Source organism: Geotrypetes seraphini, chromosome 6 (assembly GCF_902459505.1).
Source record: "Geotrypetes seraphini chromosome 6, aGeoSer1.1, whole genome shotgun sequence".
Taxonomy (NCBI): Eukaryota; Metazoa; Chordata; class Amphibia; order Gymnophiona; family Dermophiidae; genus Geotrypetes; species Geotrypetes seraphini.
Window position 1 is genome coordinate 145334245 of NC_047089.1, and position 27599 is coordinate 145361843.

A 27599-nucleotide genomic window follows, 5' to 3' on the forward strand; every position below is an offset into this window, starting at 1 on the left:
CAGAAGGGTGTCAGGTCAAAAGTGCGCCGGGACAAAGGCGTGCGCAGACAATTGAGCGCAGCGCGGAAGTGCGCGCCGCAGAAAATTACAGTTTTTATGGCTCTGATGGGGGGGCGTGGGGGGAACCCCCCCACTTTACTTAATAGAGATCGCGCCGCGTTGTGGGGGCATTGTGGGGAGTGTGGGGGGTTGTAACCCCCCACATTTTACTGAAAACTTCACTATTTCCCTGTTTTTAGGGAAAAAGTTAAGTTTACAGTAAAATGTGGAGGGTTACAACCCCCCACAACGCAGGCGCGATCTCTATTAAGTAAACTGGGGGGGCTCCCCAACAAAAACCCCCTTCGGAGCCCCTAAAAACTGTAATTTTCTTCGGCGCGCGCCTCTGTCTTGCGCTCAGTTGTCGGCGCGCGCCTTTGCCTTTCGCGGGGTTGTCTATGAACCCTACAGAAGCCCGGGCCAGCCAATTGCTGCCTGGCTGGCCCGGAAATTACATTACATTACAGATTTCTATTTCGCCTCAACCTTGCAGTTCTGGGCGGATTACAAAAGAGACAACTGGACATTTCCAGGATAATTACAGAGAGAATTCTGGTCATTTCCAGGAGAAGTTACAAGAATAATGGAGCTGTATATTTCAAGAGCTACAAGATGCTGTACAAATAGGAAATAGTGCAGATCCAATATATATACCGTTAGGGAAGCAGTTGACATGCTTGAGGCTAAAGAGAAGGGAACTGGTGAAGAGGGGGGAGTTGCGTTGAGGGGGGTCCGGTTGGGGTTAAGCCATCTGTATAAATTTTTTGAATAGGTGGGTTTTGATTTCTTTGCAAAAATATTTGTAGTCGTTTGTTGTTATCAGCAGGTTGGAGATAGTGTGGTCCAGTTTCGCTGCATGCGTCGCCAGCAGACTGTCAAATATCTTCTTGCGCTGGGTGCCTTTGAGTGGGGGGTAGGTAAAAGGGGTCTTAGTTCTTCTTTGCCTAGTGGTAGCGTTTTGGTACAGGCGGTTGTTTAGGTAATTGGGGGCTGTGCCATTTATTGCTTTGAATAATAGACAGTATAGTTTGAATTGAATTCGTGCTTGCATTGGCAACCAGTGTGAGTCCAGGTAGGCAGCGGTGACGTGGTCAAATTTTCTCAATGAGTAGATTAATCTGAGTGCAGTGTTTTGGATTGTCTGTAGTTGTTTTATCATTGTTGCAGGGCAAGGCAGATAGAGTATGTTGCAGTAGTCCAATAGACCTAGTACTAGGGATTGGACTACTAGCCTAAATTCCTCTCCGATGTCAGAATTGATGTCGGGGGGAAGGCTGCTGGCCTGTTGCGGCATCGGGAAACAGGGAGAACTCAGCGGCAACAGCAGCGGTGGTTTGGGGGCCTGTTCCCAGATGTCGGCGGTGGTTTGGGAGCCTGTTTACAGACGACAGCCCTGGTGGTGGCTTGGGGAGAAAGAAAGGGGAGACAGAAAGACAGGGAGGCAGATCAGAGAGACAGAAAGATAGACAGGGAGACAGAAAGAAAGAAAGGGGGGCATGGAGACAAAAAGAAAGAAAGGGGAGGGGGCAGGGAGAGAGGAAGGAAAAGGGGGAGGGAATGGAGTGTGTCGGGTGGCAGGGGGCAGGCAGGGAGAGAGGAAGAAAAAGTTGGACTCATGGAAGGACAGAGATGTTGGTTGGGAAATGGAATGAGGTCTGGAGGAGACGAAGCATGCAGGAGGCAGAAAGGAGGGAAGAAATATTGCATGCACAGTCAGAAGAAGAAAGTGGAACCAGCGACTCATAAAATCACCAGACAACAAAGGTAGGAAAAATGATTTTATTTTAAATTTAGTGACTAAAATGTGTCCATTTTGAGAATTTATATCTGCTGTCTATATTTTGCACTATGGCCCCCTTTTTACTAAACCACAGTAGCAGATTTTAGCACAGGGAGCCTATGAGCATCGAGAGCAGCGCGGGTCATTCAGCACAGCTCCCTGCGCTAAAAACTGCTATCACGGTTTAGTAAAAAGGGAGAGGGTATATTTGTCTATTTTTGTATAGTTGTTTCTGAGGTGACATTGCATATTTTAAAGTCATCTGCCTTGACCTCTTTGAAAAAAAACCCTGAATATAAATGATAATTAACATTTTCTCTGCGTACAGTGTGCTTTTTGTTTTTTAGATCATTTTGACTTGGTAATTTTAAAAGTAGCTTGCAAGCCAAAAAGGTGTGCGCACCCCTGCTTTAGAAGGTGCCCTGGATTTTCCTTCAACCTTCAATTCAATTGAAAGGTCTTAGAATCACCTGTATAAAATATGAAGTCTTCAGTTGGGGATCTATTCCCTGTGTGAAAAAGAAGACCTCAGAAGAGTGGTCAAGAGTGTATTCATCTTTGAAACTAAACTCTTCAGATCTGTTAAGTAAAATTTGAGCTGGCAACAGCCCATAAGTTCATGGCCCTATGATGTTGAATATTAAATCTCAGGGATGGGGAATGAGCCAGCTGTAAGGAAATGAGGCAGATTTCCTTTTCAGGCTAATTTGATGTCAAAATCCCAGAGTCAAAGCGGAGATGCTTGGCACCAATGGGAGTATACAGCAGGCAGATTGCTCAATACTCTTAGTGGATTACTCTAGTCATCATGTTGTGCTTGCATACCTTTTATAGTGAATATCTACCTCTATGAAATTCTTCCGAAATATCCTAGTCAAAGAGTATGTGATGGGCCTCAATATGGGCATTGACCTTCAGAGTCTTTCAAAGGGTGCCAAAAGCACAAAATTTAACTACCAGAGATTGATATAGTGCATGTTGGAGACCAGTAGTATAGTTAGTTCCATGTTCTTTCTATTTCATCATAGCTAACAGCACTGGTTTAGTGGATCCAGTTGTCTTCAATTCTTCAAGATGAAGTGAAGTCTCATCTTGAAGATCTTGACTGCCTATGGCAACATCTCAGAATACATGTTACAAAGGGTCGCGTCATGATCTTTGCCAACCCTCCTGCAACAAGCCTGGTGATGACCCATCATGAACTTCTTTCCATACTTGTGGTAGAAATTGCTAACTACCTTAGACAGACTATACAAAAGTGAGAAAATTAAATGAAAAAATATTTTTATTTACAAAATGACCTGTGAAGAGAGGACACACATAGAAGGACTGACAGGAGGAAGAGTCTGCTACCAGATGACCGTAAAATATATGAAATAACAAAAAACTGGCAAAAGAACTTGCATTTATACAAATACTATGATACACAGAGATAAAATATATAAAACCAGGAAAGTCAAAGTTATCAGGGGAGTAGTGCTATATTTTTTTTGGAGGGGGGAGATAGTTCATACCACCACATGGAAAAAGATGGAACATAACTGTGAGCACATGGAAGCATAGGAACTGCCAGATGTTCAGAAGAATTTCCTGTAAAATTTTGGAAATATGCAACTGGTGATTCATCTTGTCTTCATAAAACAATATTAATCTTTAACAAATTAAGAAGTAGACGAAAATACCTGCTGAGAATCATCAAGGCTTGCCCATCATCCTTGCTGTTGCACAGCTCCACTGCATTGGCATCAAGAACTGCCAGCCCTACTTGGAAAATGGCTTTGATTCCATCATAGAAAAAGCAGTCCACAACATTCACAGCACACTCCAAAGGCATAATACTGAGAAAAAGGGTCAAGAACCATGATAGAGATATGGAAGCCAAGGTAGATAAATCACTGATATGTTCAGCCAACTCTGGAAGCCGTTCCTTTATAAGTTCTTCAAAGACAGATTGGTCTACCTGAGCCCCTATAGCAATTGAAACAAAACAAAAACAATTGAAACAAATTTCAAGGAACAAGAACAAAGTCAAGATTATCACAACTTTCTTACACTAACATTTCAACTCAGTTATTTTAAAAACAAGTTTATGCATCCATCGAGTACTAAAATACAGTTAGGGCCAACAGTTTGTCATAAATAAGATCAGCATGAAAAAAAGCAGCCCCTTCACATCTCCCCTGGACTGTTCCATATAGTTCTAATGCTTCCCCTTAAGACATTGCTCTCATTGGCCTTTATAATAACAGCCTCCCTTTGCAGCCATCTCTTCCCACTGTTTCTCTCTTCACCTCATGCTGCAGATGCCAACAATAATCCTTTATCTCTGCTGACATTTCAGTTATATTTACTGCATTCAGAGTTAATACCTCTCTGTTCCCAAAAGTATTCTGGGTCATGCTGCATCAAGTAAATAGAATCAAACAGCAGTTGTAGAGAAGAACTAATGGAGACAGCCCAACCTACCTAAACGACTGCCTCATCCAAACCACCTCTACCAGGCATAGAAAAACACACACCCCATTCACTTACCCCCCAATCAAAGAAGTAAAACGGAAAAAACTATACAACGGACTACTGGCCACTCAGGCAGCAAAGATAGACAACCAAGTCTCCAACCTGTTGACAACAACCCCAGACTACAAGATGTTCAGAAAGGAAATAAAAACTATACTCTTCAAGAAATCCCTTAATAAAGCTTAATACCATGATAAAGCTTAACCCCCCTCTTACCATCCCCTCCCTAACCCCAGATCCTACTTTTCCCTCTCTTGGAAACCTTCTCTGATCTAACGTTGTAACCCTTCTTCCATAACTCTTTTTGTAATCCGCTTTGAACCGAAAGGTAATGGCGGAATAGAAATCTGTAATGTAATGTAATGTAATGTAATGTAATCTGCAGCAAAGGAGAGAGCAGCAGAAAAAAATAAGGTGGCAAGTAAGGATAGAGATGCTTTGTGTGATAGTTGAGATAAACTGAGGAGAAAGTGGTGGTGGAATTGAAAATGGGAAGGAAGGAGAGAAAAGGGCTGGAAAGATAATTGAAAGAAAATACTTCTGAAAGGTGGAGGAGACACGTAGGAGTAGAGAATGGAAATATGGAAAAACAAAACTATGTAGATTAAGAAACATTTAAAAGAAAATGAAGAAAGAAAAAAGAACCCAAAAAAATCCTGATTTAATAAGGGGTGGGGTGGGTACAAAAGAAAAGATTATAAAGAGAATACAAAAATTCTGTCACTCTTTTTATACTTATATGTTCAAGTTTAAATGCATGAAAGTCAGTATCATTTTAAACAGATAACAAACCTATTTAAAGATATGTTGTAGATACTCAGTGGAACCCCTTACACCAGTGTCTCACAAACCTTTTTCACCATGGCACACTAAACTCGGGTCGATGTCTAAAGGGCCTCCAAGCATGTATGGACATCGACTGATGATGTCACACCCATGTGCATGACATCATTACATCAACATTCACACATGCTCAGAGGTCCTCCAGACGTGGTGGCCCTGAGCTTGGGGGGGCCTTTCAAAACCCAAACAAACTGCCGGGTTTTGGAAATCCCTCCATCACCAGGGGTGTAGAGAGGAGGAGAGATGCTGGCAACTGTACTAGCAGTGACAGGCTGGTATCTTGCCACGGTACACCCCGAATCTTGCCGCGGAACACAGTTTACAATTCACTGACTTATACAAACAGAATTGCTGAAAATCCACACAACCTTATTAGCATCAACACATAACAAATTAATAGTTACATATTCAATATGTTATGAAAGATTAGGTTCTTACCTCTGCTAATCTTCTTTCTTGAAAATACATACTTTATTCTGGGACCAGTGGGTTATTTCCCCAACCCACCAAGTCTGTAAGAAACCTCAAAACCTCAGAGGCTTTTTCCCCCTCCCTTACATTCCTCCTCACTGAGCATGCTCACCAGTCATTCTGAAAGCAGCAAGGAACATCTGTAGAGGATAAGAACAAGAGAGAGAGAGGTACATGGACACTCCCCGACAAGCAGGCATATTCTGCTCACAATTATAAATGCAAAACAGCAACAAGGAAACAATCAAATTAAGGTAACAAACATCAGTAACCTGAATGACAATAACAGTGCTAGAAGTAGAAACAGATTAAGGTTCCAGATTGGACAGGGAAGGCGCAAAGGAGACCTGAGCCGCAACGTTCCTCAAACCACATCTAGATGGACTGCCAATGAACCCCCTCAGGGAAGGAGGGCCCATACACAAAAGCCCAGCAAACTGTACCCGAAGCAAAGCTACCAATAGACCTTTCTTCAGGCTATCTTGCAGAAACTCCAGGACCTGAGGAATCGATGGGAGAGAATGGTCCATCTGCCTCAGGGCACACCTGGTAACACCTCCAAGGCTTCGCATAGGACGCCACTGTGGACTTCCGTTTGCTGTAAAGCAACATGGCGATCACTACTGAAGAATCAAGGCTGCGCTCAAGAGCCATGCTGTAAGGTCACAGCAGTCCGGATCTATTATCGCAATCATACCCTGTGTGAGAAGGTGAGAATGACAAGGGAGCCTGAGGCCCTAATCCTGCTGGAGCCAAACCAAGTCGGCATACCATGGCCGCCTCAGGCAATCGGATGCCACCAGAATCACCAGACCCTCGTGGGCCACTATGTGCCTCAACAGACACCCTATCAGGGGCCACAGAGGAAAGACCCTCCTGGGGCCAGGGCTGAACCAGAGCATCTAGACCTTCACTTCTGGCCTCTCGCCAATGACTGAAGAAACGATTGGCTTTCTTGTTGGCCGCCATCACCATAAGGTTGAATGTGGGACACCCCCAATGATCCACTATGCAATCGAATGCTCTTCGAGAGTGACCACTCTCTGGGGGTTCAGTGTCTGACGACTGAGAAAGTCTGCTTGGACATTGTCCACTCCTGACATGTGCACCGCAGACAGCGCCACGAGGTGTCTCTCCACTCACCAAAAAAGCTGCTGAGCCTCCACGCTCAGAGAGGGATTCTTCGTGCCCCCCTCCCCCCCGACTATTGATGTAAGCCACCACTGTGGCACTGTCTGAGAATATATGGATTTCTAGACGATGGAGATGACTCTCGAAGAGAAGGACCAGCCAAATCACCCATAGTTCCAGGCGATTGATCGACCACATGCACTCTGAGGGCACCCACTGGCCCTGAATAGGGATAGACATGCACACTGTTCCCCATCCTTTGAGACTCGCATCTCTTGACAAGATCACCCAGTCCAAGATCCAGAGCAGAAGACCCTAGGACGAGAGAGGATGCAACCGCCATGTTAGACTGTTGCATGCCACCGTTGTCCAGGATAGGGGTGCATGTAATGAGTCCCATTGTGGATTCCAGCATGAAAGCATGGCATCCTGCAGCAGACACAGGCGGGATCTGGCCCAAGGAACCACATTGATCGATGCCACCATGGTCCCCAGAACCTGGAGATATTGCCAAGCCATCAGGACTGGAGTGGCCAGAAAGTCCCTGATAACCTGCTGTAGTTTCTCCTGATGGGACATGTGCAGAGACACTTTGCTTTGACCTGTGTGAAACCGAACTTCCAGGTACTCCAACCCAGACATTGCAGCAACTGTACAACCTGATGGACAGCCTGATGCCCCTCGGATAGAGAGTCATCCAAATATGGGTGAACCAGGACACCCATGGAGCACAGATAGGCCGCCACCACCACCATCACTTTGGTGAAGGTCCAGGATGCTGTCACCAACCCAAAGGGCATCGCTGCAAACTGGAAATGTTGCCCCAGAACATGGAATCACAGGTATTTCCGGTGGGATGGGAAAATGGGAATGTGGAGATACATCTCCATCAGATCCAAGGAAGCTAGAAACTCCCTCGGCGCCACTGATGCAATCACTAAGCAACTGTCTCCATACAGAATTGAGGGACTTTCAGGGCTGCATTGACTGCTTTGAGGTCCAGAATTGGCCTCCAATCATCGGGTCCTTTCTTTGGAACAATGGAGTATATTGAATATCTCCCAGAGCCTGAGTCTTGCTCTGGCACGGGTTCTATGGCTACAATATCCAAAAGTCTTTGGACTGTGGCCTGCACCCAAACCACCGTTTCGAGGCGTCTGGCAGGGGAATTCAGAAAATACTTGGTTAGAGGACAGAGAAACTCCAACTTGTAACCATCTCGGAAAACCTCCAGAACCCATCAGTCGGAGGTGATGGCCTCCCATTCTTCCAGAAAGGCTGACAACCGCCTCCTAAAGTGCGAAAGGGGAGACAGCGGCCTAGAACTGTTTCTTGGTGGCAGCCACCGGTCAACTTCCTGCAAACTGCTGACAGCAAGACCCGCCAAAGTACGGTGTAGCAGACGATGAGGAATGATGACCTGTGGACGGGCCAGAGCACAGGCAAGAACACCAAAAGGGATGAAAATTAGAATGCCCAGAACTCTTAGAAGGGCAGGACCTGCTCCCAGGCAATGCCTTAGGTTTACAATCCTGAACACTGGCCATAAGGAGCTGACCCTTAAAGGACAACCGGCTCAATGTAGCCTTAGAAGATGAATCACTAGACCATTGCCAGATCCAGAGCATCCTGCGAGCCGAAACAGAATAGGCACCAAGCTTGATGAAAATGTTCACGTCATACAGTGGATCATGGCACAGTTTGGAGTGGCATGCCCAAGCCACGAAAAGAGGAGGCTGTCTCCGCTTTTACCCCAGCCTCGGCTGAATCAAACAGATGCTTAAGGATAAAATCCATACATTGGTCCTGGACATGCTTCAGGACCACAATCCCCCATCGCTAGGGAGAGATGTTGCGCTTGGTGACATGTGCCAACGAAGAATCGGAGAAGTAAAGTGCTTGTTAAAGCCATCCACCATGGGATAAAGCCGCGCCATGGCTCAAGAACATTTCAAGGGACCCTCAGGAGTCTCCCAGATATCTGTAAGAATCCAGACACCATCAGAATGATCGGGAAAAGAGACAGATTATGGTCTCTGGTCACTCATAAGGGAACATTAAGAAGAGACTGGCTGTTCCTTCTGTAGCTTCAATTCCTGCAGAGAATCAGAGATTAAATCCAAAGGTTTGCAGGTTTGAAGAACCTGTGCACAGTGGAGTCCTCCTCCAATCATTGGCTCTCCACTGGTCTGGATCCTAGAAATCCACAAGATTCGCCACGTCCATGGCCGCCACAGAGCTGCCCTGTGAAAGCAGAGGAATGTAAAGAGTGTCTGGTGCAACTGCAGGCATAGCCAATTTACTCCCTGGTACACTCGGAGGAAGACAAGATGACCCTGGTCCCTGTGACTGGCACAGAAGCCAGTGGAAGGGAAACAGGCAGGGACTTTTTAACTAAGTATGCCTGATAAAGCATGTGCAAAAATTCCAGGGGGAAGCCATCCTCCATGGTGGGTGCCAACTTCTGCACTTCAGAATTGGAATGTTTGGAAGATTTATGAGGTTTTTCACTGAAGTCACACTTGCGGTTCACTGAAATGCCGCCAGCGCACTTCCCAGGGCCCCTGACACCAATTTTGTGGGAGCTGGAGCATAAGGCACTTGAAGATCCTCCTCGGGCTGCAGCACACGTGGAACATGGCTGTGCAATTGACAGCCATACACCGCATATGAGGCATGAATCCATCCCATCCTGCTCAGGGGAAGTCATCTATGTGGTTTTCTTTCAAAAATGAAGCTGGCAGGTATGAAAAATAACTTTAAAATCAAATCTGGAAGAATCCAAAATGGCCACCGAGGCCATGTTTTGACTAACAATAGCCCGGAAAAACCACAGAGAACCCTCAAAAACAGAGATTTTAGGATTTTAGGGGTGGGGGATTTAGGGCATGAAGGAAACCACCTAAACCCCCCTTTTTAAAGACCCTCCACCCCCCCCCCCCCAATCTCTGATTCAAGTTGTTAGCTTGCTCTCACATAATCATGTGCTCATAGGAAAAACTGAAACATTTTACTCACTGTGCTTAATGAGAGAAACTGCAGGCAGAGCTGAACAAGCTTACAGGGAGATCCTTTGCCTCAGTTAACTGGAAATCTGGATTTCAAGTCTTCTGATTGCCCCACCAGCCTGATCACCATGGCCAGAGGCCTCTGCTACCCGAGGACACATCACGCAAATGTCTGGCGGAGGAACATGGTCTGGCTCTGATCCCGGTCATTCCTCCATGGAACCGCTCACCTGCGCTCCACCCAACTAGGGTGGACGAACCTGGGGTGAGCTAAATGGTCTTGGAGCCACGATCTAATGTGCAGGCTGTCCAGCGGGCTTACTGCTGAGCAGGGAACCCCCCTGAAGCAGATGTTCTCCAACAGTATGCGGTCGCCCGCAATCAAGGATGTCCCGGCAGGGAACCTCCACAGCATGAGGGCAAAAACCGTGAACAAAAAATACTGAAAGATCAAAAAATAAAACACGAGCAGAAAAGATAAGCTCCTACAGCCTGGCTTGTAGGAAGAAAAGACTGGTGAGCATGCTCAGTGAAGAGGTATGTAAGGGAGAGGGGGAAAAGATTCTGAAGTTTTGAGACTTCCGACAGACCCTGGCATGACCTCTGGAATGACTTTACTATCCCGCTGCGGAACCTGAGCTCCCTCCATTTATTCCGCAAGCAACTAAAAACCTGGTTCTTCTCCAGTGGCGTACCTAGGGTATGTGGCACCCGGGGCCCATCATTTTTTGACACCCCCCCCATGTAAAAAAATATTTTTTGTAATGACCATGAAACGGAATAAATGGTCAGAATAGAAACAGGCAGTGAAAATTTTCTTATATTCCAAACATAACATAACATAAATTATGTCTGAATTGTCATGACATCAGAAGTACATATGGAGTAGTTGCAGGTGATGCTTGGGACAGTTCTGATTGTGTTAGTTCGGTTTTATGTGTTTTTTGAATAGAAGGGTTTTTATTTCTTTTTGAAGGTTTTGCAGTCTGTGGTCGATGTCAATTGGTTGTAGAGTTGGGGGTCGAGTTTTGCAGCTCGAATGGCTAGGAGGTTGTCGAACAGTTTTTTTCTTTTGACGTTTTTGGTTGGAGGGTGTGTGAATGGTGCGTGAGTTCTCCTATGTCTGTTTGAAGTGGATTGAATTATTTAGCTGAAGAAATTAGTTACCCCCTCATCCCACACACATTAATTCTCTTCCATTTTTGTTCCCATTATAAAAAACACTGATAAGTTCCCAGAAAAAAAATACATTAAAATAAGAAGTGAAAACAAAGGCCCCTAACGAACCTTCTGTACTTCTTTGAGGGAATAAGCAGTCGGGTGGACAATGGGGAACCCATAGACATCATTTACCTCGATTTTCAAAAGGCTTTCGACAAGGTGCCACATGAAAGACTGCTTAGGAAGCTGTGAAACCACGGGGTGGGAGGGGATGTGCACAGATGGATCAAGCACTGGTTGTCGGGTAGACTGCAGAGGGTCGGAGTGAAGGGCCAATATTCTGACTGGCGGGGAGTCACAAGCGGTGTGCCACAGGGATCGGTGCTGGGGCCGTTACTCTTCAACATATTTATCAATGACCTGGAAAAGGAGGCAAAGTGCGAGGTTATAAAATTTGCAGACGATACCAAACTGTGCGGCAGAGTTAGGTCCAGGGAGGAGTGTGAGGACCTGCAAAGGGACCTGGACAAGCTGGAAGACTGGGCAAACAAATGGCAAATGCGCTTTAACGTGGAAAAATGCAAGGTCATGCATATAGGGAAAAAGAACCCGTTGTTCAACTACAAATTGGGGGGGGGGCATTGTTGGGAGACAGCAGACTTGAGAGAGACTTGGGTGTGCTGGTGGATGCATCACTGAAGCCATCTGCACAGTGCGCAGCAGCCTCGATAAAAGCCAACAGGATGCTGGGCATCATAAAGAGGGGCATAACAACCAGGACGCGGGAAGTCATCATGCTATTGTATCGAGCGATGGTGCGTCCACATCTGGAATACTGCGTTCAGTATTGGTCGCCGCACCTCAAGAAGGACATGGCGGTACTTGAGAGAGTCCAAAGGAGAGCAACGAAACTGGTAAAAGGGCTGGAACACTGCCCATACGCTGAGAGGTTGGATAGGCTGGGGCTCTTCTCTCTGGAAAAAAGGAGGCTCAGGGGAGATATGATAGAGACCTTCAAGATCATGAGGGGCATAGAGAGTGTGGATAGGGATAGATTCTTCAGACTGAAGGGGACAACAAGTACGAGGGGGCATTCGGAGAAACTGAAGGGAGATAGGTTCAAAACAAATGCAAGGAAGTTTTTTTTCACCCAAAGGGTCGTGGACACTTGGAATGCGCTACCGGAGGAAGTGATCAGGCAGAGTACGGTACAGGGATTCAAACAGGGATTGGATGGATTCCTGAGGGATAAAGGGATCGTGAGATACTGAGGGAGGAGCTGGGATGTAACACAAGTATAGAAAGCTAACCAGGTAATAAGTATAGAAACCCAACCAGGTCGTGCATGTGCAAGACCGGAGGGTTAGGACTTCGATGGGAAGATAGGACTTCAATGAGAAACCAAGGTGGCAAGGGAGCCCCTTCTGGTGATTCAGACAGGTCGTGACCTGTTTGGGCCGCCGCGGGAGCGGACTGCCGGGCAGGATGGACTTATGGTCTGACCCAGCGGAGGCACTGCTTATGTTCTTATGTTCTTACAGATGAGAACATAACATAAGAATAGCCTAACTGGGTCAGACCAATGGTCCATCATGCCCAGTAGCCCATTCTCATGGTAGCCAATCCAGGACACTAATACCTGGTCAAAACCCAAAGAGTAGCAACATTCCATGCTACCGATCCAGGGCAAGCAGACACTTCCCCCATGTCTTAATAACAGATTATGGACTTTTCCTCCAGGAATTTGTCCAAATCTTTCTTAAAACCAGCTACACTATCTGCTTTTACCATAACTTCTGGCCACTTCATTTTTAAGTTTAGATCTTTCCTTTCAAACAGAGACCTTGCTAGATGTCAAATACAGCACAAGGTAACTTCACATGGACTTAGCTGTGCAGGAAATGTGAATCTCCTCATACACCCACCATATAGTGCAAAAATGTGCAAAGGTCTGTTTTTTTTCTTTCGATCACTACATAGCCTAATGCCACACAAGCAGCGCTGTTACAAACATATTCTGTAGGTCAATGCTAAGGATAACAAAGTTTCCTTCCTTGGACCAGAAGGAGATATTGATAAACCACTGGAAGAGATCCCAAAACAACACCCAAAGACCCACTCAGTGTGTGAACCAGTTGAGTGGAGTGGACTAACTGGGGGGTGGAAATGGGCCGGAGTTTGCTCAGCAGAATTTACCAGACCACCTCTTCCTCTCAACACATTGACACGCTGCCACCATCACCACTAGGAACACCTCACTGGGTAGGCCAGCTATGCTATAAACTTTATAAAACACATTATTATATTTTCTTATAAAGCACATATTTTAACTGAACTCTCTGACATCCTCAGCCTTTCCATTCACAAAAATAGAAGGAAGAAAAGTTCCCATTTCCTGCTGTCTCATGTCCCCGGCCTATACAATATTTTTTTTCTGCAGACCCTTCAAAAGTCTGACCAAATCCTCGTTTCACTTGCATTATAAAGTACTGAGGATGCCATCTCTCCCCAATCCCAGGTCCTAAAGTCTAAGACAGTAGCGCAAACTAATGCTGCCAGATTCAGGAAAAAAAATTTCAATTCGATTCAGCCTATTGAATTGGTTTTTCAATTCGATTTTCCTGCCCAGTTGGGTGATTTTTTTCATAACTCCTGGTGGGTTTTATAGCTTTTTCACCCCCTTTGGCTTCTCCTAACCACACTGGCGCTGTGGTGTAAATAAAATAAAGAAACAAAAAGGACTTTTCCTCTCTCTGTTAAATCCTAGCTCACGTTTGCAGTCCAACACCAGCTCTGGCAGGATACACATTTCAAATCTGACATATTATAATCACAAAACAGAAAATAAAATTAATTTTTCTACCTTTTGTTGTCTGGTTATATTTCAAATCTTGTTGGTCCAAGGCTCTGGTTTTCTTCTGATAACTTGCTTGCCAGGGTCTCCTTCTTTCTGCATGCTAACCATCCATCTGCCAACTCTGTCCTCCCTTTCCATTTCCCTTCCCTTCCCAGGAAGTCTGGTATCTTTCCTTTTTTTCATCTCCCTCCACAGATCCACCTTTTCTTAACTACCCTTTCATCCGGCATCTCTCCCTCCTTCCCCACCACCCCAGAGTCCACCATCTCTCCCTTTCTTTTCCTAATTACCCTCCTATCAAGTATCTCTATCCCTCCTCCATACCATCCCATGTGTCCAATTTCTCTCCCTTTCTGTTCCTTCCCTCCCTAAATCCCATGGTCCATCATCTCTCTCCCTCTCCTCTATTTTCAGACCCATTATTTCTTCCCTCCCCCAAAGTTTGGCATATGCACGTCTCTTTGAACACCCCCTTCCCTCCGTGTACATCTAAACCAGGGTCCCCCCAAAGGCCTGTCCCCCTTAAAGGTCTGCCTGTCCCCCTTGAAGGCCTGCACCCCCCTTGAAGGCCTGTCCCCCCCTTGTAGGCCTGTCCCCCCCTTGAAGGCCTGTCCCCCACTTTAAGGTCTGCACCCCCCCGAAGGCCTGTCCCCCCCCTTGAAGGCCTGTCCCCACCCCCTTGTAGCTTGTCCCCCCCTTGTAGGCCTGTCCCCCCTTGAAGGCCTGCCTGCCTGTCCCCCCCTAGAAGGCCTGTCCCCCCCTTGAAGGCCTGCACCCCCTTGAAGGTCTGCAGCCCCTCCGAAGGCCTGCACCCCCCCCCGAAGGCCTGCACCCCCCCTTGAAGGTCTGCACCCCCCCCGAAGGCCTGCACCCCCCCCGAAGGCCTGTCCCCCCCTTGAAGGTCTGCACCCCCCCGAAGGCCTGCACCCCCCCGAAGGCCTGCACCCCCCTGAAGGCCTGTCCCCCCCTGAAGGCCTGTCCCCCCCTTGAAGGCCTGCCCCACCCCCTTGTAGGCCTGTCCCCCCCTTGTAGGCCTGCCTGCCTTTCCTCCCCTTGAAGGCCTGCACCCCCTTGAAGGTCTGCACCCCCTCCAAAGGCCTACACCCCCCCCCCGAAGGCCTGCACCCTCCCCGAAGGCCTGCACCCCCCCGAAGGCCTGTCCCCCCCTTGAAGGCCTGTCCCACCCCTTGTAGGCCTGTCCCCCCCCTTGTAGGCCTGTCCCCCCCTTGAAGGCCTGCCTGCCCACCCCTTGAAGGCCTGTCCCTCCCCCTTGAAGGCCTGCACCCCTTGAAGGTCTGCACACCCCCCGAAGGCCTGTCCCCCCCTTGAAGGCCTGTCCCCCCTTGAAGGCCTGCCTGCCTGCCTGTCCCCCCCCTCACCCTTGAAAGCCTGCCTGCCTGCTCGCCCGCCCCACCCTGAAGGCCTGATGCCCCGACCCACCCCGAAGGACCGCCCGCCCCCCTGGCCTCCCCGCACCACCTATGAAGCAGCCGCAGCAGGATCGCGACGTCAGCGATCTCTGCGCTGCTTAGGCGCTGCTTCCTGCGCTGCGGTCCCGTCCCTCCTCTGATGTCAGAGGAGGGGCGGGACCGCGGCGCAGGAAGCAGCGCCCAAGCAGCTCAGGGATCGCTGACGTCGCGATCCTGCTTCACAGGTGGTGCAGGAAGGTCAGTGGGGCGAGCGGTCCTTCGGGGGTGGGGGGGACTGAACGGCAAGGCCGGGAGCACCCCCTCAGGGCTGGCACCCGGGGCGCACCGCCCCCCCCCCCCCCGCCTCCCCCTTGGTACGCCACTGCTCTTCTCTAACATGTAATTTCTTTTCCCTTACTTTTCCATTCGATTTATAAAAACTTATGTAAACCTTTTCCTACCCTTTCACATTTTTAAGTTCTTGTAAACCGTGCCGAGCTCTACTTCCGTGGAGATGATGTGGTATATAAACTTAAGGTTTAGTTTAGTTAGTTTAGTTTAGGTGGAGGGAAATAACCCACTGGTCCCAGAATAAAGTGGGATTGTACAAGAATGCTATATTACAGGCATGTCCAACTTCAAACAGGTCGTGAGCTACTTTTACCAGCCAAAAGTGCCAGTGATCTACCACCATGAAAATTTAGTTTCAAATTAAATTTTAACCCAATAAAGTTGGAGAATCCCCCACCCCCAACTTTAATGAACCTTCTGTAATTTACTTGGATGTGATCAACTGTTAAACAAATTAAGCAAAAACAAAGAACATAAGAATAGCCTTACTGGGTCAGACCAATGGTCCATCAAGCCCTGTAGCCCGTTCTCACGGTGGCCAATCCAGGTCACTAGTATCTGGCCAAAACCCAAGGTGTAGCAATATTCTATGCTACCGATACAGGGTAAGCAGTGGCTTCCTCCCTGTCTTTCTCAATAACAGACTATTGTCTTTTCCTCCAGGAACTTGTCCAAACCATTCTTAAAACCAGCTACGCTAGCCACTCTTACCACATCCTCTGGCAACGGGTTCCAGAGCTTAACTATTCTCCAATTGAAAAAATATTTCCTCCAATTGGTTTTAAAAGTATTTCCCTGTAACTTCATCGAGTGTCCTCTAGTCTGTGCAATTTTTGATGGAGTGGAAAATTGATCCACTTGTACCCGTTCTACTCCACTCAGGATTTTGTAGACTTCAATCATATCTCCCCTCAGCCATCTCTTTTCCAAGCTGAAGAGCCCTGTTTTAGTCTTTCCTCATACAAGAGGAGTTCCAAACCCTTTACCATCTTGGTTGCTCTTCTTTAAACCTTTTCTAGCGCCACTATATCTTTCTTGAGATAAGGAGACCAGAACTGAATGCAATACTCCAGATGAGGTCACACCATGGAGCGATACAGGAGCATTATAACATTCTTAGCTTTGTTAACCATCCAAATAGCAGAAGGGGTGGTAAATGCTGAACTCTCCACATATCTGGAAAATTTAAATATCTTACAAGACATCCAATCGGGCTTTCGTTCAGGCCACAGTACCGAAATCATTTTAGCCTCACTGCTCGACCACCTGCACTCACTCTTTAGCCAGGGCTCTAGTGCCCTGATCTTGCAACTTGACCTGAGTAGTGCATTCGACCGGGTCGACCACACTATTCTCCTGGACTGCCTGGCAAACATCGGCATCTCAGGCCAGGTTCTCAATTGGTTCCGCGTGTTCCTGGGAAATAGATCATACAGGGTGTTTAAGGACGACTCTTTCTCCTATAGCTGGGACAACTCTTGTGGGGTTGCACGGGGCTTCCCCCTGTCCCCCACCCTGTTTAATATCTATCTCGTCTCCTTGGGAAACCTCCTGCAAAGTTTAAAGCTCAAATTCTTCATCTACGCAGACGACATTACTATAGTCATCCCGCTAACCTGTTTTACACCAGAGTTGCTAAACTCTCTATCAAGCACGCTTAATCAGATAGAACTCTGGATGCTATCTTATAGATTAAAATTAAACTCCGAAAAAACTAAATTCTTCCTAGCAACACCCAACAACAAAATCAAGGACACCACAATACAAGTAAATGGATCGGATTTTCCCCTAGAACAAACCTTAAAAGTACTTGGAGTCACTTCAGACAAACATCTAACCCTGGAGAAACACACCAAGCTAATATTTAAGAAAAGCATCTTGGTGCTCTGGAAACTCCGCACCATAAAAAAATACTTCGACGACACCTCTTTTCGTCTGTTAGTACAATCCTCCATTCTCAGCATCCTGGACTACTGCAACATCATTTACCTGGGCTCCTTGAAGAAAACCATCAGGAGACTGAAACTGATTCAGAACACCGCCGTCCGCCTTATCTTTGGCTTGAACAAATGGGAACACGTTACCCCCTTCTACCATAAATTGCACTGGTTACCATTTGAATCCATTGTTCTGTTCAAGTTCTCATGCTTCTGCTACAAAACAGTATTTGGTATGTCACCAAGATATCTCAACCCACACTTCAATTTAAACTACAATTGAATAAGAGCTCCCGCAGAATTCACCTGTTCGCCTTCCCCTCACTAAAATTATGTCATTTCAAAAGGTTCCTTGACAAAACCTTCTCCTTCCAGGCGGCTAAATCGAACCCATGGCTAGCCCAAATTGTGCTCGATGCCCCTGCCTACCCTGACTTCAGAAAACAACTCAAAACACACTTATTCCACAGACTGAACTCTTAATACACTTTACTTTTACTTCTTTCACCACCATCCACTAATGATCAGGAATCTCTTCCTACTCCTTTTAATTGTACATTCCTAACCTGTTAACTTCAATGACTTCATTGTTTGTACCTCTGATTAACTGATGTGAACCGCCTAGAACTCGCTGGGTATGGAGGTATACAAAATAAATTATTATTATTATCTTCTTTGAAGTGATCTTCTACAAACTGAATTTTTTTTTTTTTTAAATTTATCAAATTTTCATCATTATCATTTTTACAGATAATAATAGAGAGGAAAATTACAGGAAAAAAATAAACACTTCATAAAAAAAAATTTCACAAATTCCTCAAGTCCACATAATTGGGAGAGAATATCCTGATATAGCTAATCGATACATTCAATATAATCCTGATCCAAAATCAAACATTTATGGTGCATTATAAATCTAAACTCCAAATATTAATTCACATGATGTCTAATTAGTTTCATGAAGTTGTAAAAATTGTTCCAACTGAAAAGAATCCCAGTTTACATATTCACATTCTTTAAATTTGATTAAGCATTTACATGGAAACTTCAGGTAAAATGTAGCCCCCAATGCCAACACCCTTGATTTCAAAGCTAAAAAAGCTTTCCTTCTCAATTTTGTGGCTTGGGCCACATCTGGAAAGACCAATACATTATCTCTACAAAATTTTATTTGCTTATTGTGAAAATAAGCTTTCATGATTAGGGTAGATCTAGTTTGGATTATATCTTGTGAATCCTCCAGGAAACTAGTTAAATCAAACTCAATTTGTTCCAACTGATCTACACCCAAATCTGCGGGATTTTTCTTTCTCTGTGGGATATAAGTTTGTTATGAACAATTTCTCTGCATCATCCAACCCCAATACTTCCTTAAAATATTTCCGAATGGGGTGTGGCTTGGACGCGAATGCTGACGGTTGGGTGAAGGAGAAGCTCCGTACAAACAAGCTTATTTTACAGAAATTACTACAAAAAAGAAATCAGAAAACATTAACAGAAGATGACATCTAAAAAACAAAACAAGTGCGATTCAGAAGCTAGTGGATTCGGTATCAGTAGCAGCAATAAAAGATCAAAACCAGAGCCAAATAATACACCTTCAAAAGTTCCGTTGCCATCGGATGAAAGCCCCGACGTCATGGAAGAATTGAGACAAATTAAAGAAATAGTATTAGACAGCAACAAAAAACTAAAAAAAGCAATTGAAGATGCTGCACTTCTTACCAAAAGAGTGGATATAGTTGAAAACAGAATAAATGACCTGGAAAACAATACAGAGCAACTGAATACAGACATGAGAAAATCTAAAATAATATGGAAAGAAGTTGAAGAAATTAAAAGAGACTTGGAAGACAGCCGAAATCGAGAAAGAAGAAATAATTTAAGGATCATCGGGATTCCGGAAGGGGTAGAAAAAAATGACCCTATAACATTCCTGGAACAATTTCTACCTAAAATATTACCTTTAAAATTCAAAGCTGCATTAGAAATTGAAAGAGCACACAGAATACCAACACAAAATAAAAACCTTCAATCAAGACCAAGAACTTTAATATTTAAACTTTTGAGACACCAACAAGCAGTAGAAATCTGTCAACTTGCAAAAGAAAACAAAAACCTCAAATGTCAGGATGCAAGAATCCACATTGTCCCTGACTTTGCAAAAGAAACTGCATCACGAAGAAAACAATTCCTGGACATGAGACCCCAACTACGAGCTCTAGGGGCTAGATATGGCCTTCTTTATCCAGCAGTAATGAAAATTACCATTGCTAACAAAACTCAAAACTTTTCAGATCCTACAAAACTTCAAGATTTCCTCGATCAATATGAACAGCCAATGACCTCTTAAACAAGAACTTATTATCGAATAATATATTTGTGTTTATATTTATATTTATATTTAAATTAATAAAACATAAAGATTAAATATGAAATACAAATATAAAGTTCGATACAGAAACAGAACTTTCAACTCCAACTGAAAAGAATTGGAAGAACATGGAATTATGATTTGAACTGCAGGAACATTCTAAACAACGAGACTGGAAAAAAAAAAAAATCTTCAGCACATATTTAAAGATATATACAAAAACTTACATGTAAAACTCTGAGCCAGGAAGCGTTCCGATGATGAGACTGTGGAATTGCGCAGTATTGGACTTTTATTTACTCATGACCTTACATTAAGAGAGTCGCTGATTGGATAAGAAAAGCTAAGGGCGTCAAAATTTAAAAAAAAAACACCAATCGCTTTGACAAATGTAAGATATTGAGTAAAACGAATTCGTATTGGATAAAAGTAAAATTTCCTTTCAATGAATAAACTTCCGGTTACTTTGCGTTTCAAAGCGCGCATGACAAGAGTACATATCGGAAGGATCCAGCATGCTGTCTTGTCATGCTGCCAGGAGACGAGATGTGAGTGAACTTGAGACAAGCGGAAGATTATGTCAATGACAAAGAAGGGAGATGGATGCAGATTGAAAATTGTCTGAGATAGCAATGGACATGAACAGCTTGGGACACGAAATGGGACAGGAGGTTTGTGAGAACTGAAAATAATTTCTTGAATTGCTTTTGATTAAACCCCTCCACATCTTAAGTCAAAAAAAAAAAAAAAAGCATAGAATTTCAATTAAATACTTTTATTGAATTCATAGGAAATTCTACCTACATCTTCCTTTAATAAAGTATGGCACTGAGTTGTCTCGAATGATACCACCGGAATGTTATTTGTTTGTTGAGCCTTTTTGCAGGGCCGAGATGCAATTTTTGGCGACGGCCATGACAGTGACAAACACTCAAAGATGTTATAGCCGCGGCTTGCACTGAAGGCCGCGCAGCGGTTTTGTAAAGAGAGGGATTGCTCTTCTGGATGTGATAGTTTCCTACTCTTTGATCTGATATTCTAAAAGTGCAACTAATAACTATTTTGAAAGGAAAAGATTAAAGATAATCTCCTGAAGGTTGGACTGGGGAGATATCTGCTCATCCTTTATGACTGCCTTCAAACATATACCTAAGCCTTAAAAATATAAGTTATAATATTTTAAATACAATTATTCATCATTTTGAATTATTTTATATCTAACTGAACTTGTGTTTTACATTGTTGTCATATGTAATAATTTCCTTAAAGAATAGGGAAAGAATATAATTCATACATAATATTTAAAAATGAAAACATTTCTTGATACCACTTAGAATTTACTGTTAGAAAACATTTACTTTATTATACAATACAAACCAAAACATAATAATAAACTTAAAAAAAAAAAAAATAAATAAATTATACATTGGGAATTTATAATAGAATAAAATAAATTAAAACATCTCTAAAGGGGGAAATATAATTAAAAAGATAAAATAAATAATAATGGTAGTAAATATAGTTATATATTGTAATAGCTTGTAGGAGTTATATACACCTAACCTCAATATGCGTATCCAAGTGGTCATATTAAAATGGGGAGGGAAGGGAGGGAAGGGAAGGGGGAAATATAATGGAGAATGGGGTAAAGAAGAAAAAGGGGATATTCTAAAATATTTTAAATACTGGGAAAAAAAAAAAAATTAAGGAAAACAATTCATATAATTTTAAGGAAAATATATCAAAAATGCATAAATGGATCTTAAAATAATATCCTTAAACGTTAATGGTCTAAATCATATGATAAAAAAGAAAAAAGCACTATTATTTTTAAAAAGGCAAGATGCGGATTTATGCTTTATACAAGAGACCCACCTCTCAAATATTGAATCTAGTAAACTACAAGGAGGTTGGGTCAAACATTGTTTTTTCTCACCAGCTACAAAGAAAAAAGCAGGTGTTGCTATTCTGGTAAATAAAAAATGTACTGCTACATTCAAATTAAAGGCAGCAGATATTAATGGAAGATGGATAATTGTGGAAATGAATATGGGAAATACTACCATGACGTTGTTTAATATATACGCCCCTAATTTGAACCAAAATGAATTTTTTAAAACTCTTCAACAATTGATATTACCACTGGCTACTTCAAATCTAATAGTAGCTGGGGATTTTAATGCTGTTATGGATCCTCTATTGGACAAAAACCCAAGTAGATATATGAAATCAATGGGATTAGATAATTTAATACAAACTTGTGATTTAATAGATATTTGGCGAATACTTCATTTTTTTTTTTTTTTTTATTTTATTTATTTATAATTTTCACAAATTGTTTAACAACAATCTAAAGAAATTAACAATTGAAAAAAGAAAATAATTATATTAAATCATGTATAATAATTCCACATATATGACCAATCAGAGTCCACATAATGAAGAGAGAGAGAGTCCATCACTTCCAAGGGAAGTTGGGTCTAAAAGAAAAAAGAAACAAAAACTCATACGAGTTACAGATTACAGAGTACGGTTGGATTAACCATCTGCCTGGATAGAGGACTATGTTGAAGAATCTGGAGCTCTAAATTCCGTCTTACCCTCTAAAAAGAAATTTAACTGATCCGGATCATAAAATATGTATCTAACATTCTGATAGGTAAGACAGCATTTACAGGGAAAACGTAACTGAAAGGTTGCTCCCATATTCAAAGTTAACTGTCGGTATGCCAGGAATTTCTTCCGTCTGGCTTGCGTCAATTTAGATACATCAGGAAATATTGAAACTTTGGAACCGTGAAATTCCGCATTCTCAGTCCTATAGAATAAACGGAGAACTGCCTCTTTATCTTGGAGAAAAACAAAGGTTACCAGTAAAGTTGCTCTAACAGTTATTTCTTCTTGAATTGATGTTTCCAGCATACCAGTGAGATCCAAGTCTCCTGATACAATCCCTTTGTCTTTCTCTTCTTTGGGAATATTCAAATAGTATATCTTTTGAAGCGGTGGCATATTATTTTCAGGAAATTTCAACACTGATTGTAAAAAGGAATTGAATAAATCTCTTGAAGTTTGAAGTTTAGATACCGGAAAATTCAACAATCTAAGATTTAAATTTCTATTTGCATTTTCCAAATTTTCCATTTTTCTAACCAGCAAAGATTTTTCCTTTAAATGTAAATTCATAGAAGCCTTTATTTCTGACACTGATTTTTCCAAATTGTCTGTTCTATTGGACTGGTTTTGGAGTTTCTCTTCCAAAGTTTTAACTTGTAAATTAGTATTCTGTGTTGAAGAAAAAAGTTGAGAGCATACCTTATGTATTGACTCAAGTCCACTCCAAATTGCTTCCATATCGATGACTTCAGGTTTTACCAGAGGAGGGGGGGGCAAAGATGTTCCAGAGAATGCCCCATTAACTCGCTGCTCCTCTGTCCCTGCATCCTCACCAACAACTGCTCTTCCGTTCTCCATTGTCGACTGCAAAAGAGTCGGCAAGCTGTGAATAACTTCCGGGGTCAGAGGTAATTTCAGCAGCGTCAACGGAGAACTCGTCTCCGGCACCTCCTGCGCTGCCGACGGCGTCCCCGACATCCTCCCGGGCTGCGGAGGAGCTCCAGGACCCACAGGGCTAAGCGAAATTTCGCTCTCCAAGACCGAGGTCTGCCCCCCTCGGTCAGCGGATGCACCCGATCCAGCCGGTGTGGCATATGCTGTAATTGCCACCTGTCTCGCCGTTGAAATACCAGATGAGGCTGGAAGAACGCCTCTCTGTTTGCCCCTGCGCTTGGGCATAGTTAAGGTAAAAACTTCTTAGATAAGAGAAAAAACGCCAAACCAAGCAGGAGCAGCTTTCAAGGGTGACTTACTCCGTCGCCATCTTGGATCTCTCTCTCGAATACTTCATTTTAATGGACGGGAATTTTCATTCTGTTCTCATGTTCACAATTCCTTTTCAAGAATAGATTATATATTTATATCAAAACACCTAGCACATCAAGTGACAAAAGCTGCCATTGATCCAATTATTTTATCAGATCATGGTGGGGTATGGATTGAAATTAAAATCACAGATCAAAATACAAATAGAACAATATGGAAGTTTGATAATGCATTGCTTGCTGATCCAATATTCTGTGAAAATTTTCAAATAAAAATGAAAGATTTTTTTCAAATAAATGATAAAGATGAGATCTCTAGAGAAATATTATGGGATGCATTTAAAGCATCAATAAGAGGACAAATTATTTCTTATTCGGCTTATCTTAACAAACAAAATAGAAAACAATACTCTAATTTAGAAAAAGAAATTAAAAATTTAGAATTAAAATTAATAAGAAAATGGGAATATTCTATACAACAAGAATTGTTAAAACTCAAAGGTAAATACAATGAAATATCATCAAAAATGATAAGGAAAGATTTATTTTCTCAGCAGGCATTGTATTATGGAAACTCAAATAAGTCGGGAAGAATACTGGCAAATTATCTAAAAGTGAAAAAAAAGAAAACAAAAATAATTGCTATAAAAGATGAAAATGGTGAAACACTTACACAAATTGAACCAATCTTAAAACAATTTCTAAAATTCTATAAATCTCTTTATTCTTCCGAGACTTATTTAAATAAAGAAAAGGAAGGTTTAGAATTCTTGAAACTATTAGAGGGTCCAAAAGTTCCTGAACATATAAAACGAAGTATGGAAGAACCAATATCACTAAAAGAATTAGAAACAGCTTTGAAATCCCTTAGAGTTGGATCCGCTCCAGGTGGTGATGGTTATACAGTGGAATTTTATAAAACATTTCAAAACTCTTTATTACCCTATTTATTAAATCTTTTTCAATATCAACTTAATAAAGGTTGTACAAATGGCACTATGGCAGAATCATTAACAATAGTTTTGCCAAAGCCAAATAAAGATCCCACTTTGGTATCGAACTATAGACCAATTTCTTTAATAAATGTAGATGGAAAAATATTAGCAAAAATCCTTGCGTTAAGATTGGCTAAAGCTCTCCCACATATTATAAGTATGTCTCAAACAGGATTTGTTGCTCAAAGACATTCATCTCATAACACTAGATTAGCATTCCATATGTTATACTTAACAAAGAAAATGAACGAGCCCACTTTTGCTATTTCTTTAGATGCAGAAAAGGCTTTTGATAGAATAGAATGGACATTTATGTATCAAGCAATGGAATGGTTTGGTATAGGTCCTGGATTCACACAAATGATACAAACATTATATAGCTCCCCTTCTGCTAGATTATACATTAATAATACGTTTTCAGAAAAATTTAATCTACAAAGAGGAGTCAGACAAGGTTGTCCTTTGTCTCCTTTACTGTTTGATATAGTTTTAGAACCCTTAATATTAGCAATCCAACAAGTAAAGGAGATACAAGGTATAACTCATTCAGATAAAGAATACAAAATATCAGCTTATGCTGATGATTTATTATTATATTTGAGGAATCCAGAATCTACCATTCCATATTTACTTGAACTAATAGAAAAATTCGGAAAATTTTCAGGATATAAAATAAACTGGAATAAATCAGAAATACTTCCATTAAATATACATTGTACAAAAAGTTTATTTAATTCATTCTCTTTTGTTTGGAAGGAAGATGCTATTAAATACCTTGGAATTTGGATTACAAAAAATTTGGAAGATACAATGAAAATTAATGAAAAAAATTTATTACAAAAAGTGACAGAGATGTGTGAGCAATGGAACCCTTTACACTTATCTTGGTGGGGAAGAGTACAAACTGTTAAAATGATGATTTTACCTGTAGTCTGTTACCAAATGGGAATGATACCAGTTTTCTTCCAAAATTCTTTTTATAAAAAATTAAATAAGATATTAACAAAATTTATTTGGCTTGGAAAAAACCCTAGAATTGCATTAGTGTCATTGCAAAGACCAATTGCGGAGGGAGGGGTAAATTTTCCCAACTTTTATAGGTATCATCAAGCCTATATTTTACGTCAAGGTATGTATTGGATCCTCCCAGAGCCCACTGTAAATATTCCAGATTGGTTCTGGCTAGAATGGAGACTTATGTTTCCATTACGTCTTAGTCATGTAGTTAGTATCAGGATGCCAAGGCTATACAAAGAACATAAAATATTCATGGATACATGGAAAACTTTAAGATATATAAGTAATCTAACTCCTATTCCAATTAGTAAATCAACAACTCAAACGATTTGGTTAAACCCCAAGATCAAAATAGGCGGTTTCAAAATAATCTGGAAAAACTGGATGATAGCAGGTATTCGTATTCTAGACGACATAATAAAAAATGGTAAAATGCTGGAGTTTTCACAATTGCAACATAAATTTGATCTTAATAAAACACAATATTTTAGATGGTTGCAATTGAAGCAATCCATTCAGGTAGGGTTCCCTGAATGGAAAAATCTTACTAATTATCACAGCTTGGAATTCTTGTGTTTCCAGATAAATTCAATAGGACATGAAGCTGCACAGTGGTATAAATTAATATCCGGATATATAAATAAAAAACCAAAAAATGGTCTTAGAGACATTTGGAGCATTGAGATAAAGCACCAAATTAGTGCATCTCAATGGCCACGACTTTGGTCTTGGAGGTTAAAATGTACGGTGTCAGCATCTATGAGACAAACTTGGTTTTTTCTTTTACATAGAGCTTTATGGACCCCTACACGTTTACATAGAATTGATAGCTCTAAATCTAATAGATGCTGGCACTGTCATGTTGAAATTGGGACATTAGACCATCTTTTATTCTTTTGTCCATTCATCTTAACATTCTGGAAATCAATTTGGCCTCAAATTAATAGGATGTTGGAAAACCCAGTAGCCTTGACATATGATACTATATTATTTGGAACAACAATGAGAACAAAAAGTCAAATAACATCAAGTAATAACAAACTTTTGTTTATTTTAACTGGAATAGCAATACAACAAATCACATTTAATTGGAAAAAACATGACAGGTTAAATTACACTTTCTGGTGGAATTCTGTTTGTCATATATATAAAATGGAGCTTACCATAGCAACACAAAAAGGATATATTAATAAATTTCAAAAGATATGGAGACCATTAACAGATTTTTGTAATGAATGATTAACTTTTCCCAAGATAAAAATTGATTAGAGGGGAATGGGGTGGGATTTTATTTTTGATTTTTACACACTATATCAATGTTGAATGAATTTACAATAAAGTTGTATTTAAATATTATTGATTGAATGGGAGGGAGGGAGGGGGGACTACTACATTCAAAAGAAATTATATAAATTTAGATTTACTGCATAATATTATAAATTTTGTATAAAATTAATTTTCTAAAAAATGTTAAACTTGATGATAATAAGTATGTTTATCAAGTGTATATATTTAAGTTTCTAATAAGTTTATATGAAACACTTGTTGTAACAAAAGAAAATGAATAAAGATTATAAAATAAAAAAAAATATTTCCGAATCAGTATTTCTTGGGACAATAATTGTGTTTTTGGAAAATTAACTAATGTAGATTTTTTTGCCCTTAAAATGTTTTCCATTTTCTCAAATTTCAATTGACTGCTGTTGAAGACACTGCCTACAATGTAGCCACATGAGACTCTGTTGTTCTAATACATTTTTCCATAATCTTCAAGTTTGAATTTACATTTTCCAACTTATCAATAACTTCTTGTGAAAATTTAACATTC

The 27599-nt window shown here is 41.8% G+C and overlaps 1 protein-coding gene across 4 annotated transcripts in view; it reads right to left on the minus strand.

The window, feature by feature from the left end:
* The window catches only part of TBC1D8 (TBC1 domain family member 8), a 261119-nt gene that overhangs the window by 82151 nt on the left and 151369 nt on the right, over positions 1 to 27599 (minus strand). For all 4 annotated transcript variants that reach the window (XM_033949424.1, XM_033949423.1, XM_033949425.1 and 1 more), the window contains exon 12: positions 3502 to 3787. In XM_033949424.1, the coding sequence (XP_033805315.1) occupies positions 3502 to 3787 (286 nt within the window). The remainder of the gene's footprint in view (positions 1 to 3501; positions 3788 to 27599) is intronic.